This window comes from Thermobia domestica, chromosome 5, assembly GCF_964235325.1.
Source record: "Thermobia domestica chromosome 5, izTheDome1.hap1.1, whole genome shotgun sequence".
In the NCBI taxonomy this organism is placed as follows: Eukaryota; Metazoa; Arthropoda; class Insecta; order Zygentoma; family Lepismatidae; genus Thermobia; species Thermobia domestica.
The window spans coordinates 295,597,946-295,612,320 of record NC_137458.1 but is presented as its reverse complement, the minus strand read 5'-3'; the positions used below and the strand labels follow the sequence as shown (position 1 = coordinate 295,612,320).

General features: G+C 37.3%; 1 protein-coding gene across 21 annotated transcripts in view; it reads left to right on the top strand.

Annotated features, from left to right (window-relative positions):
* The window catches only part of Zasp52 (Z band alternatively spliced PDZ-motif protein 52), a 246,443-nt gene that overhangs the window by 109,971 nt on the left and 122,097 nt on the right, over window positions 1-14,375 (top strand). For all 21 annotated transcript variants that reach the window (XM_081760307.1, XM_081760308.1, XM_081760305.1 and 18 more), the window contains exon 2: window positions 6,529-6,680. In XM_081760307.1, coding sequence (XP_081616433.1) covers window positions 6,529-6,680 — 152 coding nt within the window. The remainder of the gene's footprint in view (window positions 1-6,528; window positions 6,681-14,375) is intronic.

The window sequence follows — 14,375 nt, the reverse complement described above, 5'->3', positions numbered from 1 at the left end:
TATTTCATTCCTGTAGGCGAAACATGTAATCGCGGCTGAAATTCACCGGCAGCTGGTAGAGGTTTACGGCCAGGACTTCTCATCGAGGCGTAACTTTCTTTCACGACAACGGGCGCCATATTCAGCCCAGAAGGCCACCACACATTTGAAGCATTTTCGCTGGGACATCACACCACCCTTCTTACAGCCCGGACCTCGCTCCAAGCGACTTTAAACTTTTCCCGCACTTGAAAGAGTACCTAGGAGGACATTGCTTCGCTTCAGACAAGGAGGTGAAACACTTCCTGACAGACGCAAGGACAGGATTTTTACCAGGAGGGAATTTTCAAACTTATGCCACGATGCGATAAGTGCCTCAACCGATATGGACACTGTTGAAAAGTAACCTAATGTATGTACTATCTGTTGGCTGTATTTGTTCTATGAAATTATACATAAATGTTTCACTGCAGGCGTTGTAACCTTACTTTCTGATTACTCCTCGTACATACGTAGCTTTATTAATGGCATATTAACGTAGGCTGTATAAAGTTTATCAGACTCGTTTTGGTGAGAGAAAAAAAGGAAGCTTAGATCTCCGTAATCAGAAAGCTAAACTATAAGGTATTTTATTAGTAAAAGTACATTGAATTACTGGCAAATATTCAACCATAAAATGATGAAATTACAAATGATCATTAAACAAATATTAGAATTGCTCATTTAAATAGAAAGTTAATTTTGACATAGTGAAACTACAATAGACTTCAAAACTACAGGATTTTGGTACTGAAACCGCAAGTGGTAGTAGATAGCAATCACTTCCTTCTTCAATAATAAATTAAATCTGAGATGGAACCTGTTCTTAGGACGGTGAACCAATTTCTCCTTGTCTGTGACCGTTTTCACTCTTTAGTAATCAAAGTTGAAACGGGAAATTAGATATATCTACCACTTCCGGTTTGAGTACGCGAATAAAGGAGGAGATTGAACCAATCCTTGCGCCACTTATTTCATGTACAAAAATCGCCCCTCGTGAAATGTTTCCAATGGCTCAAAGAAACAGTGGTCGAAATGACTGTATGCGGTGGTATGCCATGCCGTTTCTGGTTTTTCAGTGATGAAGGCTTATCACCTCTAGTTTTTCAGTGATGAAGGCTTATCACCTCTAGTTTTTCAGTGATGAAGGCTTATCACCTCTAGTTTTTTAGTGATGAAGGCTTATCACCTCTAGTTTTTTAGTGATGAAGGCATATACAATCATTTTATCAATTTAGAACTTTTATACTATGAATCGTCTAACATCAAAATAGAGTTTGAGATCTAAAACTTGCGTGAGATTCTGTTGCCAATGGGACTCGTTGAAATTTCTCGTCTAGTCTCGACTCGAATTTCTCGTCTTGTAGATGTTGTCCATTAAAAGCTCATATACCAGAGATCGAATAACTAGCGATTCCTAGAAGCAAAGTTGGCCACTCTTCTACACCGGAGTAGGTTTAGTCTTATTTGAAGTAGCTCTGAACTTGATGTGTAAACACAGAAAATTCCCTCTCTCTACAGGGAATTGAACTCGCAACCACGCATGTTAATCATACGAATACTAAAAGAACTAATATGTCAGGGTTCCCATTGGTCAGGGAATTAAAAAAAACTGTAAATCAGGGAAAGTCGGGGAAATTTTATAAGATATGTTTTCTAACATTAATTGTATACCAATTTCATTTTAGCCAACCATTATAACAGACGTTGTTAAAATTTTTATGAAAGATAAGTGGAATGTACGTATGAGCAATTGATTAGTATTTGTCTCTATAGAATAAATGTTTTCATATATAAATATTATTTATTCAGATATTTATTCCTTATTTATATGTCAACGTTATCGGACACCTGTCATGAAAGTCAGGGAATTTCCTGCCAAAGGTCAGGGGAAATCAGGGAAATAGATTTCTCCAGATCAGTAGGAAGCCTGTAGGTAATTAAATGGTGTTAATATTTTAATGCAATGCTAGTCAACAATTCGAAGCTAATTTTACATTAGCGTGTTCTAAAATGAGACCTTTAGTGAGACCTTGCCTGAAAACACTAGATACGATTTCTTTTAAACAAATATTCTCGACATTTTTTTTGGAGTATGACGAATATATATTACATTGCTATAAGAAGAGGTTGCACAATTTGAATTTATTACTTATGTTCAAATCATGAATGCAAATACTGTTTATACATAACATAGAAGAAAGCTGTTTCTAACCAGATGGATCAAAAAAGAAAAAAAAGAAAAGAAAAGAAACGAAAGAAAAAATAGTATGTACGCTGTATGTACTGCCCTAGTAAGAGTAATAGTTTCTGCGAAATGGACCTCATTTGCAAATGAAATGAGATGAATGAATGGGTCTCGTTGTGCGAGCGCGCGAGAGAGGGTGGTGGCAGCCCTGCTGGATCTGTTTCATGACGCAACGTTGGCTGCCTTTTATGGGGTCTAGGCCTGCTGGGTCCCTCCAAGAATAGATTCACGGCTGCGTCTCCGGGAGTATGCGTTTTCTCTTTCTCTCTCTCTCTCTCTGTGTGTGTGTCCGGACGTAGACTTTTTTTTTTTTTCTTCGAAAAGAATCATAAGGAAGTCACTGACATAGGTTGCGGCGCGCCACGGTGCTGCTAATAACTTTCGTACACCCTCCAAGAAGGAGGGGAAGATGAAACTTTTAAGTGACGGAAAGAGGTGTGGAACTTTTTTTTTTTTTTTTTTTTTTTTTAAGACGTCAATTTTAAATGCTCATTGGCAAGACGTTGATAAGCCACATGTTATTTTATCTTCCAAATTCCAAAATACCTTCCGTGGTATTTATGCTACTTTTGAAGATCTTTTTACTACTCTCGAATGTGAAGATGTTGAAAGTGAAAATTTTCACTTCAACACACACCTACAAACACATTTGTTTCGTCATAAGGAAAATCAGTAGACTGGTTGCATGATATATTATCTTTGAGATGGTATTTTTTTAAAGGACAGAATTTCTGAAGGATTCAAAGCCCAAAGCTCTAATATATCCGTTGAAAATAGCCTAATTCAGGAACCTATGGTCGGAAGTTCATAGTTTTGTAGTTACAAGGTGTCAAAAACATGCAAAAATGAACTTAAAGGTCCATAGTTCCACTGCTATAAGACCGATTGTAGTTCAGTCAAGACACCACTGAGGGACTACTGTGTGAACTATCCAAATATCCATCTTTCAGGACCTCCGGTACTTGCACAATCATTTTGAGAGATGATGTTTGGGAGTACTTGATCACTCTTCACCTACCTCTCTAAAAATTGGTGTATATGTACTGGAGCAGTCTTAAACATGGGTATAGTGATGTCATGACCCGACCGTGATAGGTTTCACAGTAGTGGAACTACGAACTTTCACTTGCTTCTCGTTTTGGCAAGGTGACCAGACGTCCCGTTTTAGCCGGGACAGCCCCTTATTTTCAACCGTTGTCCCGTTTTTTTGTCTGATTCTCAAACGGGACGCCTAAATGTCCCGTTTTAAGCAAACATGACCCAGGTGTCCCGTAATTATTATTCAAAATATAAATGGTCAATGCTAATTCTACACTCTTCCGTACCAACACGCATTGGGAAGGTTCAGCCTTGCCTAGAACTTCTGAATAATCAAATGAGAATTGAGTGTTCTGTGGTTCAAGTGGGAATCGAGTGGAAATTCTGAGTGTTGAATTAGTTAAAAGTATTGTTGGGTAGTACTTAAGTTAGAAACGCTGTGTTATCATTCTTACTTGTGTATTTTGTAAATTGAAAACACTGCTCAGTCCCAAAATGCAATGTGGAAGTCACCTCCCCCCTTTCCCCCGTCGCCGATTCGTATGCGTCCCGTTTTTGAAAGTAAAAATTCTGGTCACCCTATAACTCTGAAACTATCCACTTTTGTGCACAGGTCCATATTAACTTTTTTTTTTCTTATTTTAATGCCAGGAATCTGTTCCCATAATATTGTGACACATTTTTGTAAAACACACATTATATAATATATGGTGGCCCAAAACAACCTCCCACATTTAGAAAGCAAATGAAACAAAAAGTATTGTAAATTAGAAAATTGTTTATTATGTAATATTACAAACTGTTTTCAATACCATATTATAACTTTTTTCTGTTCTTACATTCTCCCTAGGAAGCCCAACAGCTGCAGCATAATTCCTTGCAAAACGTACTGGGGACTACAAAACAGATTGTCTCACAGCCTCGATATTCCAATGGGGAATCTGTTATTCGCAAGTTCTCGACTCACTATCAATGCACGATAATCTTTGAATCTTTCGATCAGGAACATTTTCACTACGGCAAACTTTAAGCGAAAAGCTTTTTGCACTGTAATCACAGAACTGCTGTTTTTGAAAAAATATTTCGACTGCGTACGCGCGATGATCTGCTAGCCAAACCCAGGGGCGGATCCAGGGGGGCGATCGGGGCAATCGCCCCCCCAGAAGAGGAAATTTTCTTATTTTGTATATATAAATAAAACCCATCCCAAAGTTTGGAGCCCTTAAAAGTAGCACTATGACAACCCATCGCCCCCCCCCAGAAATCAGTCCTGGATCCGCCCCTGGCCAAACCAATAATAATGACTGAAAACGGCACGAGATGTAAGCGGAGACGATGACCCCCCACACTCTTCATGCCCCCTCCATTGAAAGCGCTACAGTCAATCAAAAAGTGGGTGATTTTATTGGGTGTTATTTACAATAATTGTATTGTTAATTGCTGTGTAAACACAACATCCAATAAAACAAAATAATCACAAACTGTTTCCAACACCATTTTATGTTTTTCAATAAACAAGTTTCTATCTCAAGTACTCTTCTATTTTATTAACCTTTAAAGTGTTGGAGGTTTTGTTGGATCATCCTGTATACTTAAAGCTTAGAAAAAGATTGGAATACATAACGATTTTGACCATATTAGCCATTGGCTTAGTGTGGTGGATAGATTTAAAAAAAAAAAAAAATAACTATCTTGCAATTGCATGTGATTGTTCTGGGTACCGATCCTGGGAGGCGTTGAGGAGGCCCGGCTTCTCATGGAATTTTGCTGGACCTATATATTTGTATTAAATTCTTCAATGGTGTTTTGTTACATAATATCTGATAATCCCGAATGCTTCCCCCTTCCCCCACGAAGGAAAAGTTATAACAGTCTGCGCCATCGGTAATTGGATGCGTTTCCTGAATCTTCACCGCAAAATATTTGCTCTATCTTAAGTACAGTGTATCTGCATTAGTCTGGTCTACTTAACAAAACAGAGTATCACAAGGTCATTACACTGCAGTTGTGGACAAAATTAAAGTGAGAGTTCATTTTCGCTTGAGGGTTTTTTAGGTCGTGCAAATTGAAAGCGAAAAAAAAAAAAAACAAAAGATCCAGACATTGTAACTAGTAAAACAAATGAAAAACAAATTGCTATGTTAAACTGCATAATTGCACATCCTACTTCTTGTTCAAAACAGTAGATAATTGCTCTGTGGGAATGATGTCGAGTAGTCTTACAGGAAATTAGCTTCTTTAGGGTTGGTATTGTACCCAATGAGTTTTGTGAACTAAATAATTATTCTACATCCATATATTTTTTCTGTAGTTCATTAGGTGAAGACTGGTCCTGTCAGTCATACTTTCACGGTTTCCCAGTAGTCAATTCATTAAAATGAAATCTTTGAGTTTTACGTCCCACGATTATGCCGGTTAGGCTAAAAGAGACGGGGTGATGAGATGAATGAAATGGTGGAATGAAGAAAGTGGGAGGAAACGGGAAACGGGAGAACCCCAAGAAAACCCACGCACCCGGTGTTTGTCCACCACAAAGTTCACTTGGCGGGGGTTGGGATCAAACCCGGGACCCCAAACACCAGAGGTGAACGCTCTACCACTGAGCCACCGTGGCCCTCTAGCCAATTCATTATTAGCATTCCCTTTTAGTACATGTAGTCCCCAGTTCGAGTTCCAATGAGATTCTTTAGTGTTGTAATTTTCATTCTCAGATACGAGAACATTATTTTAAAATTCGAGGCGAGAAAACTGACACATTCTTGAAGATTAGAAATTTCCCGAGTCTGGTCAACAATAGTTTCACCCTAGTTTTAGATCTCAAACGCCTCTTAGTCTCGATGCCTTATTAAGCTATAACTAAAGAATAAGCAAGAGGAGTTACGACAGTTGTTTCTGGTGTAAATAGTTTCTTAACTGTATTTATAACTTAAAATAACTCTAATAATAAACCAGTGGGGGATTTTACTAGGAAAACGGTAAATGTGTAATGATTAAAGAAACCACTCTCCTGTTCTTTGACGAGAATAGTTCAAACTCTAGGAAAGTTTGTTAGGGTGGTTGACAACGATATTCGAATTTGAGATCTTTTTATTACGTGTAGATAGTTGGAAGGTTATTTATAACCCTTTTTGTATACAATGGTTTAAACTTCTAAAATAGTTTATAAATTATTGTTTTTTTTTTTTTTTTTTCATTCTGATCACTTGTTTATATTATTATTCCAGGTGAATGGCGGTAGTGCTGCTGAGAAGGCTGGATTACAAGCTGGAGATGCTGTTATTAGAGTGAACGGTGTTGATGTGTACAACCTGCGACACAAGGAAGCGCAAGATACCATTGTTCGCGCTGGTAACAACTTCGAACTTACAGTACAAAGGTAAGATAGGTCTTATTTTTCATTTATGTTAGATCTAGATTAAGGCTATCGATGATGTACGGAGATTGAGGAAGCAACGCTGGAGGATTATTTGTGAAATGATTATATTCATTACGAGGCCTTTCTAGTGGACAAATACCATGTGTTGATGTTTCCAAGTTTAGTCTTTTTTTTTTTTTTTTTTTTTTTTAATCTTAGTTTTGTCATTTAGCAACTATTTGATAATTCAATCATTTGTATGTAAAAGGCGTTATAAAATAGCTGAGATTCGAACCTTAGGTCCGGAGACAAACGCGATTCTCAGTGGTTTGGATTTGAGGTAGGACCACCTTTCATAGAATTAAATGTATCACCATAATTAAAGGGTGAAAGTTGATTAAATGTCTTTTTTTCTGGTACTTCGAATACAATACCCATCAAATATACATAATATTAAACTTCGTTCTGAAATAAGAAATGGTACTTTTGAAGTGCATTTTCTTTTGCGTATTTCATCAATTTTCAGCTCCCGTAATTTTTTGGTCATTTTTCTCTGTTTCGGTGATTTTTTTTTTATTTTAATTTTTGGTATGTTTCGGTAATTTACTATTTTCAAAATATTTTGATTTTGGCAATATGATCGAGACTTCGTACCGAGGTAAATACATTTTCTCATGACAATTTACAAGCAAGAGAGAGAGAGAGAGAGAGAGAGAGAGAGAGAGAGAGAGAGAGAGAGAGAGAGAGAGAGAGAGAGAGAGAGAGAGAGAGGGAGAGAGAGAGGGAGAGAGGGAGAGAGAGAGAAGATCTGAACTAAAGATATTAGTCTTCGTTTCTATGTTGTCAAGGTAGGGGTAGTGTACTGCTACCATATGGAAGATTAAATAGAAAAACTTAGTCTTTTCATTTTCATTAAATATTTCCAAAATTAATTTGTCTAATACTTTTTAAAAATCATTTCTGACTTTTAGATTTTTTTATCGACGGCATGTATTTTGGCGGAAATAGGCAGCGTGCGTAGAAAGTCTTCTCCTGAATGTCTGATTTTTCACTTTTCGATTTATCATATACAACTTGTTAAATCTAAACGATACAGGAATTACGTGATTTACATAGAGGCATTATTTCAACGTGCAGAACATGAAACGTTTCATTTAAAATCAAACTTACATACTGTATTTCAACCTAAAAGGCTGTACTAATATTTTCTGATATCGCGGACACGATGCCCATCATTTGGTATGTTTATTGTTTAAAGTTACAAATTTAATAGTCATTTTCAGTAATTTTACGTCATTTTCAGTAATTTTACGTCATTTTCAGTAATTTTACGTCATTTTCAGTATTTTTACGTCACTTTTCCATATTTTAATGGCATTTTATAGATCACATATCCATATATTTTTTAAGGCCATGAACTTCCACCCCTAATCATAACATCTGTTTATCTTCTCGAAGATGAGGGAGGACTTCTATCTTTCCGCTATTTTGTCAGTTGCAATTCAGTGTTACAGAAAGTTTGTGCAACTACTGTTTTGCAGCGGAAGTCAGACAAAATGAAGGATATGGAAGATGGTGTAAGATGTTTAGTCCTTTGTTTTCAATTTGCTTGGTCTTGGCGTGGTTGCTAGCTTCTTTCGTCGGCGAAAGAAGCAAGTTACCTTTATTTATATTCGCTTTTAGTACGAGAGATTACTTTATCCCATTTCCCGCCAAAACATTTGATTGGACTACTATGTATGTTCTACTAGAACACGAGTGTAGATACTCGCAAATCCAGTTGTACTTTGTGGTTTATTGTCACTTACATGACGTTTGTTGGTAACCGACCAGTCAAATTAGGGCATTGTTTCTTAGTTGGAGCCGCAAGTAAGTCGTGTTTTGCAGGAATTCTAACTGCTTACGACTTCCTCCACGACAATACCTTGGTCAACAGTACGTCGCTGACAGTTTTTTTTTTCCCGCTGCAGGTAGGCTAAGTTAAATATCACGAACTACAGAGCATTGCCATAATAAATATTCTAGCATTACTGGTGAGCCACGTGCCAGAAATTAAGCATTTAAATTCATTGTGCGTCTTTAAAACTGGGCATCTAAAGAAGAGAATTATCCGTTATAATACTGTACAATTCATGAATAAATTTTCTTACATAGTCTTATTATACAGGAATAATCTTCTTATACAAAATTAGCATTATACTAACTGAACCTGCGCTGCCTTTGAAGTTGCTAGCCTGCAGTAGATTCTGTGATTCAAAGTGAAACAAAGCCTGCAATGTTCGTCAACCCGTTATAACTAGCTCTTCTACTGGTTGCCTAACATAAAGGATACCTTAGCAACTCCCTAGCAATATTGTTGATCATTGAGCTCAAAACGACCCCTAAAACGTCGAATTTAGAAATCTTTTTTTTTTTTAAATTATTATTATTGAAAATTTTAATAAGAACTGGCAATCACACAAAATTTGGAATCTGCCAAAGAAAGTGACATACTTCTGGAGCTTGTGGTTTCCAGGATCTTATTGTCGAAAAGAATTGGTCAGAAACATATAGCTTAAACATAGCATTTTAATATACATGTAGATAAATACGGGAGATGAGGTCTTGGATTTAAAATAAATCAAGAGGCGAGAGAAACTTCCCAAAATTGCACCAATATCGAAAGCTTCCGTACAATACAGGAAAGTTGGCTACCTTTATGCAACAATACAGTTTCCGTTTACTGTAACCGACGAATCCGATCATTTAACGAACCTTGCAAAAGTTGACTGATTTTGTTTTTCTTTAAAATATTATTTTCTATTATAAATCTTTTGAGTGAGTAGAAGCAATTGACTGAGAGTTATTTGACTCCTCCTGATCGGAAAGACAGAGAACAATATAAACGAAGCTCAAAGTTTACGAAGACAGTGAAGTGTTAGGCGATCACTGTGACCAAACATAGAACCTGGCGACATGCCATTCACACTATAATGTTTCCTGACTGCGAGAAACACTTAACTCGAGGAAAGATACGGGACCAGAGGCGAAAATATTGCGGAAAGATTGACGATGAAACTTTTTTTTTTCTTTTACTAGCCATATCCAGACATCAAAATTGTTTGTTAAATGTATTTTTCTATTTTGAAAAGAAATAAGTAAACATATTTGAAATTCACCGTAAAATGAGCAGCTATCTGTCTGTTGACTTTTCGTGTTCTATGTTTAGTTGTTGTGATTTAGGCATTTCATGGTTGTAAACGAAAGAACGCGAGATGGGTTTATGGAGAAGTTTGCAGATAGAAACGTGAATCTGGATGTAATTTGCATGTCTGAAATACACTGAAGTGGAATGCTATGCACTTAATTACATTGCGCTCAACGTAAGCATTGTCGCGAGACTCTACTAAATGCATTTCAAATATTATGACGGAGGAACTTGTATTGAAACTTATTTGCTTTCAAGCTGGAAAGAGTAATGGCGTCATCTGGGGGCGATGATGATGGTTAGTGGTAGAGCGTCTACTTCTCATGCGTGGGGTCCTGGTTCGATCCCCGAGTAAGTATTTTGTTTGTGGTAGGCATCGTTTACGTAGGTTTTCTCGGGATACTCCCGCTTTCTCCCACATCTTCATTCCACCAACTCTTTCATCAATAATTCACTTGCTTTAATCATCTCCCTTAGCCTAACGGACATAAACGTGGGACGTTAAACCGAAAGATTTCATTTCGTGCCTAAAATTATCATGTTTTAACTCATTGTATAGTATAAAAACTTTACTATCAAAAATATAGTCCAAAAGTTATGTTCAAATTAGTACAACCTTTCGTAACACTCCTCGAAATAAGTTTTCATAAAGAAGCATAACCACAATGTATAATATTATATATATAGGATGTCTCAGACATGTTACACAGCTTGTGGGTAGATTCGTTGAACCAAATTTAAGTTTTCTCAATACCATCTGCACAACTGCGGCATCGATTTCAAGATACAGGGTAGCCCATTGCGACGCACTTTTGATTTTACGAAAACGGTAACTACAATTTAAAACTGGGCACAGTGATAGATAATATATTGCAGCAAGGTGCGAGGATTAGTTCCTAATTAATAAAATTGAATTACCAGTGGTTTTGTACGTTGTAAAATTAATTTAACTATTTAACAGCAACCAAGCAATGTTCTTTACGTTCTTGTATTTACAATTAACATTTTTTTGGTTAAAATTGATTGATTCCTGTATCGACGTCCTTTGGCAACACCAAGGCTACATAAAACGAGATCTAGTTTCACCGGGAATCAAACCCAGGACCTCATGTGCCTAAGTATGGTCACTACTCGCTAGACTAGGGAGAAGGGCGCTTACGAAAATGGCTGGAAAGTTAGCATACCTTTGCGCTTAAATAAATAAATAAAATGTATAAAAGCTATACATGTTGAGAAACTTGTTAATACGTGCAAAATTTCTTTCGCAACATTTCCTTGTATTATCTTTTTTACAATATTTGATTCATAGCTTACATTGTCATGGTAATAATTCAGGTTCTTAAATGATTGAATGTTATCAGCATAACATAAAGTTGAACCGTGATTAATGCATGATAAGGACAATAACTCATGTAAGATTAAGAGTGGTCCAAGGTCGAACCCTTGAGGAACTCTCGTTTGAAGTTCCCGGAACTTTTCAACAGTATTTAAGAGACTGTTAGAAGAGATTGGAATACGAAAGACATTCTCTCTTTCTCTCTCTTTCTCTCTCTCTCTCTCTCTCTCTTTCTCTCTCTCTCGCGCTCGCTCTCTCGCTCTCTGTGTGTGTATAGTTGTATGCAAATGAGAATATTTGATTTAGTTCCGAAACGAACGCATAGGTTACGGAGTCTCATAATTTTATTAACGTGTCTCTCCCTGTAGGCAAGGCACAAGAATTATTGTCCCTACCCCTCACCATTCCATTTGGCAGTTCGTTGTTTTGTATATGCACCGTGATCTTAAAGGCAGCAAAGCAGCTGTGGTCTCGAATGAAGGAACATGAGCAAAACTAATTCGATGGAATTCGACGCACGTGCAAGTGCGAGAAACGTAAAATATGTGAATAAAGAGGGAGCATTTTTTTAAAATTGTTTTGGTCAGGGAAATGCATATATGAACATGCCGACGGCGTACTTCTCAAGTGGTATTTGCTTTTTTTATAAAGTTGTCTCGCGTTTCATACGCGTGCTATGGTTGTATGCATGAAACAAAGCAATTAGACAATAATAGATGTTAAATGGTACTTAAGTGAATTTAAGTGGTACTATTAACGCAGGGCATGAAAACAAGCCATATTTACAAAACGTGGTGTGTAAAAAAAAAAGCTTAGTACCTAAACCTTGTCTACTTTCATATTGCCATTGCGGGTAAAGGAAAATTGCTGTTTACCTCCCCTCCGACACATTTTTTTTTAAAGATTCAATAACTTACAGCAGTGGTTCTCAACCTTTTTTGATTGACGACACACTTCATTTGTTCGCGACTTACTTGTTCGATATTTTTATTACAAATAATAGGGGTACCGTAGTCTAGTGGTTAGAGCGTTGGATTCATGTACCCGTGGTCCCGGGCTCGGTTCCCGGCCGGTGCTTCCCCAATTTTCAGATTTCACACAGCATCGTGAGACAAAACTGGGGAATCACGTGAATAAAAGACGTGCCGGCTACTATTGTTATACCACATTGACTTGATCCCTAGTCTTCCGTTGCAAGCGCTGTTATCGGCTGAAGGAACTCCACTCACTTTCTCTCTCTTAGTAACAGCTAAACCCTTATTGGCTCAACACGAGGGTGTGAGAGGGTGAGAGCTTTTAGTTCGCATTTTTGCCACGGCTCAAGACATTTTGGCAGCACAATAGTTCTAGAAAGCTCCCGACACTGGTTAACTATAGGGCTACGCGGCGCGTTGACCACGCGTTCGTCGCTAGGTTGAACGTAGTTCCACCAGTCGCTAACAGATGGCGTGGAGCGGCTCAGGCGCAGAAAGCGGGCCATTATGCCAAGTGTATTGCTCAAAAAATTGCACAGGCGAACCTTTTTAACTATTGTTGTAGTATTAAGTTGAGTAATGACGGAAAATCTTTATTTCTCCTTCAATCATGTTTATTTACGTCAATAATAATAATAATAATAATAATAATAATAATAATAATGTATAGTACCCGCACTCATAACGTTTCCGTTTGGCGAGTTTGATATTTGGAAGAAATGGCTGAAGACCAAGATCACTCTCACACATGACACCACCTGATAAGATAGAATTTGTTGCCTATAAGTACCAAGAAGAATGTGGCCACCTCAGGTTTAAGAAACAATAGTGCGGATGGAGGAAGCGGAAATGTTTTGAGCGAAGCTACTATACACAATCGTGAGTTTACCTCATTCCCCATTCCGAAATGTTACTTTTTTCTTTTTAACATTTTCTTGTTCAGCACAGCGCTCATAGTAACAGGCCCATTCCTAAGTTAGTATCCTAGGTCTGTTCTATGTGTAGTTTAGTTCCTTCGTGACAATTGATATATTGAAATATTTTTTTGTCGATACACAGTAGTGGATGAAGGGGGTATATCAGTCAGTTGCATTAGTCGCTCGTTAGCGGTATTTTTAACAGCGAGAGAGGCGTTTTGCAGAGCTGGACGTCTAAACCAACAAGAAAGGCAGACAAAAGGCGTTTGAGGAAGAATGTGTTCGTTGGGCAAAGACTGCTGAAGGTTAACTGGATGGACAAGAATCAATAAACATTAGAAGCACATTGTTATTTAGTACGCTTCTTTTCTTTTTTTTCTTTCTTTTTCTTTTTTTTTCTTTCTTCTTTTTTGGTTAAGACGGTGAAATATTTGGCAGTCGCACAAAGCCTTTGACTTATTACGCCAATAGCGTGAGGAACAAATCTGGGAGGCACCTTAACCTTTTAATGGCCGTAGTAGCCCTCCCGCTCTCGCTGAACTGGCTGATTGAACATCATTGCCAAAGGAAGAAATGGCTGACATTAAAGTCTCGTCGTCGTATCCACGTGCTATTGTCAGTTTTATCACTACACATAACCTCCAAAGTCAGACTGCTATTAACTCACTGTTGGACGGAACGGTATGGGATATATTAAATTAACTTTGTCCTAGTAATTCTGTCATCTACTCTTTCACTCTCGTTTACTGTATGCTAGTCCTCCAGTCAGTAGCGGCGATTGGACGTTAAAAGTGGGGGGGGGCAAGACATGATCTGAATATTTGCATATCAGTGTTAGTTTCCCTGGTTGCTTCTAACACTTTGCTTGACGAAAGGTTGTATAACTAATAGGATACTATCTTTTTCAGTTAAAGTACCGTATATCGTATTTCATATTTTAAGTAAATTGACAAGAGGAACGCAAATAGGTACTAGCCCTTTGTACTCTTAAACAACGAAAATGTAAGAAAAGATTTGATTCCTTGCTCATGAACATCTTAAAATCCTGTCTGGAAAATTGTGTGATCAGATTATTTAATAACAAGTTTGCAAAGCAAATAAATAGAAAGAATAATATTAATCATAGTAATGAATAATGCGGTTTGTTTTGTAAAAGTTATGTTGAAACTGGGGATTAGTGAACAGCTTGTATTTTTAACAAGCTGAAATCCATTCTTCGCATGGGTCAGATAAAATATCTATGTAAACATACTGAACAACGAAAGAAAAAAATATCAGTCATTTTCTACTACGTTTACATGT